Genomic DNA, 2,572 nt, shown 5'->3' with positions numbered 1-2,572 from the left:
GCTGCGCTCCGGGGGAGGGGGGCTCGGGCACCCCCGCAACCGGCTGCGGGGAAGAGGAGGGGATCGACCGGCGACGGGGCGGGGGCTGGGGTCCCCCCTCGGGTCACTCCTCGCCCCCTTCTCCCCGCAGGCAGGGAGCAAGCGGGAGGAGAAAGCGAGCGGCGGAGGTGCGAGCCCAAATAAACGGAGCCGGGAGCGCGGCGCACGCCCCCCTCCGCCGCCCCGCTCCCCCCGGGGCCCCCGAGCATCCTCCCCTGCCCATTGGCTCCGCGGCGGGGGGGGGAGCCCCGGAGGCCCCCCGGCCCTATATAAAGGCAAGGCTGGGGAGGCTCCAGAAGGGGTTAAAAAAAAAAAAAAAAAAAAAAAAAAAAGAGCCAACAACGAAACAACCCAAACCCCAAAGCCAGCCGCCGCCGCCGCAGCCCCACGGAGGAGCGTCCCGCCGTCGTCGTCGACCTCGTCCTCGTCCCCATCCTTATCCCCGTCCTCGTCCCCATCCTTATCCCCATCCTTGTCCCCACCCCCGTCCCCATCCCCGTCCCAAACCCCGTCCCCCTCCCCGCCGCCCCCAGCCGGGCAGCGCTCCCCGGGCGGCCCCCGCGGCCATGGTGCGGTGCTGAGCGCGGCCCCCGGGGCCAGCGGGGCGGACCATGAACGTGGTGGGGGGCTACCAGCACCACCACCACCACCACCACCACCACCACATGCTGCACGACCCCTTCCTCTTCGGGCCGGCGGCGCGGTGCCACCAGGAGCGCACCTACTTCCCCGGCTGGGTGCTCAGCCCGGCCGAGGCGGCCCCCGAGCTCCCCGGGCAGAGCCCTAGCTACGGCCCCGCCGAGTACGGCCCGGCCGGCCAGGGGAGGCTGGAGGCTCTCAGCGGTCGCCTGGGGCGAAGGAAAGGGGTCGGGGGGCCCAAAAAGGAGAGGAGGAGGACGGAGAGCATCAACAGCGCCTTCGCCGAGCTCCGCGAGTGCATCCCCAACGTGCCCGCCGACACCAAGCTCTCCAAGATCAAGACGCTGCGCCTGGCCACCAGCTACATCGCCTACCTGATGGAGGTGCTGGCCAAGGACAGCCAGCCCGGGGACACCGAGGGCTTCAAAGCCGAGCTGAAGAAGGCCGACGGCCGGGACAACAAGAGGAAACGGGAGACGGTAAGCGGGGGGCCCGGGCCCCTTCCCCTGCGCTGCCCGGCCCCGCTGCCCAGCGCCCCGCCGGGGCTGGGGGAACAGCCTGCCGGAGGCTTTGCTTCTTTTGCCCTTTTTTTCCCCTAGAAAAAAAAAGAGAAATAAAAAAGCGGGGGGCCCTCGGCGGAGGAAAGGCCGCCCCGACGGCTCCGGGGCTGCGGTCCCGGCTCTGGGGAGCTTTCCCCGAGGGATTTGGGGCGGGCGGGCGGGGGGCGCCTCCTCCTGCCCCTGTGTCCCGGCTGCTCCTCGGGGGGAGCCGCGGGTCTCCCCGCTGCAGAGGGCCGGGGAAAAAGCCAAAAAGCCAAAAAAAAAAAAAAAAAGAAAAAAAAAAAGCGCCCCGCTCCGCTCCTCACCGCTCTTTTCTCCCCGTCTCCCCTCCCTCCCGCAGCAGCCCGAGGTCTACTCCTCGCAGCCCTTGGGCCACGGCGAGAAGAAGCTGAAGGGCCGCACGGGCTGGCCCCAGCAGGTCTGGGCTCTGGAACTGAACCCCTGAGCGCCGCTCCATGGCCGACCCCTGCCCGGCCCGGCTCGGCTCGGCCCGGCCCGGAGCGCGGCGGCTCCCCCGGGCACGGGCAGCGGGGCCCCGCCGGGACGCGAGCGAGGGCCGGATCCTGCCCGCCCCGTCGGCGGCCGGGCCCAATCCCCCCCGTCCCGTCGCCGTCTTTCCTTCCCTCCCTCCTTCCTTCCTTCCTTCCTTCCTCCCTTCCTTCCCGAGCCGGGCCGGGCCGGGCCGGTGTCACTCGGTCGCTGCTGCAAAGCCCCGAGCCGCGTGGCTGCGTTGAAACTACCTAGAGGTGCATTTGGGACCGCTCCTGGGCCGGGTTTTCTACCTCAGCTCTGCACGACCACTTCCCGAGGGACCGGGCGCACCGCCGCACGTATTTAAAAAACTGACTGCTTCGAAACCAGCCGCAAAAGCAAACGAATAAAAACTTAAACTTCGTGCAAACGGCCTCGGCTCCGGCCTCCTCTCCTTCCCTGCCGCGCGAAGAGCCGCGGCCCTGCGGCCGAGGTGGTGCTGGAAGGGGCAGGGGCAGGGGAAGGAAGGGGCAGGGGGCCGCAGGGCCCTGGGCAGCGTGGGGGCTCCCGGCCGGGCCCCCCACCTCCGGCCCGTGGAGCTGAGGGGTTCTGCGGGGTTGAGGCTGGGTCTTCGGTCAGCGCTGCCGTGGGGCCGAGCCGCGCTAAGGGATTGCCTCCGCTGCGGCTCGGCCGGGATCCTCCGCACGTCTCCTTCGGGACTGTTTTCGTGCGGAGTTTGTGTGGGAACGTTTTGTGTCAAGGCTGAAATGTCCGGAGGGTGAGCGCAGCCATGGGGACGGAGCCGGACCCCGGGAGCGCTCGGCTCTCTGCCTGGGTCCTGAAGGGCGGCCGGGGGCAGTGGA

General features: G+C 69.9%; 1 protein-coding gene across 1 annotated transcript; it reads left to right on the top strand.

The window, feature by feature from the left end:
* Nucleotides 1–650: 650 nt before the first annotated feature.
* Nucleotides 651–1,683, top strand: HAND1 (heart and neural crest derivatives expressed 1). Its single transcript, XM_035559829.1, has 2 exons — nt 651–1,157; nt 1,579–1,683. Exons 1-2 carry the CDS (start codon nt 651–653, stop codon nt 1,681–1,683), a joined length of 612 nt encoding a protein of 203 aa, XP_035415722.1.
* The last annotated feature ends 889 nt before the right edge of the window (nt 1,684–2,572 follow it).

Source organism: Cygnus atratus, chromosome 14 (genome assembly GCF_013377495.2).
Source record: "Cygnus atratus isolate AKBS03 ecotype Queensland, Australia chromosome 14, CAtr_DNAZoo_HiC_assembly, whole genome shotgun sequence".
Lineage (NCBI taxonomy): Eukaryota > Metazoa > Chordata > Aves > Anseriformes > Anatidae > Cygnus > Cygnus atratus.
The sequence above is the reverse complement of the archived record's forward strand: the minus strand, read 5'-3'. Positions and strand labels throughout refer to the sequence as shown.

Bases quoted from the DNA above. Each gene is read 5' to 3' on its own strand.
- HAND1 (XM_035559829.1), top strand. From the start codon at position 651: ATGAACGTGGTGGGGGGCTACCAGCACCACCACCACCACCACCACCAC. The intron at 1,158-1,578 runs GTAAGCGGGGGG...TCCCTCCCGCAG, and splicing joins ACAAGAGGAAACGGGAGACG to CAGCCCGAGGTCTACTCCTC.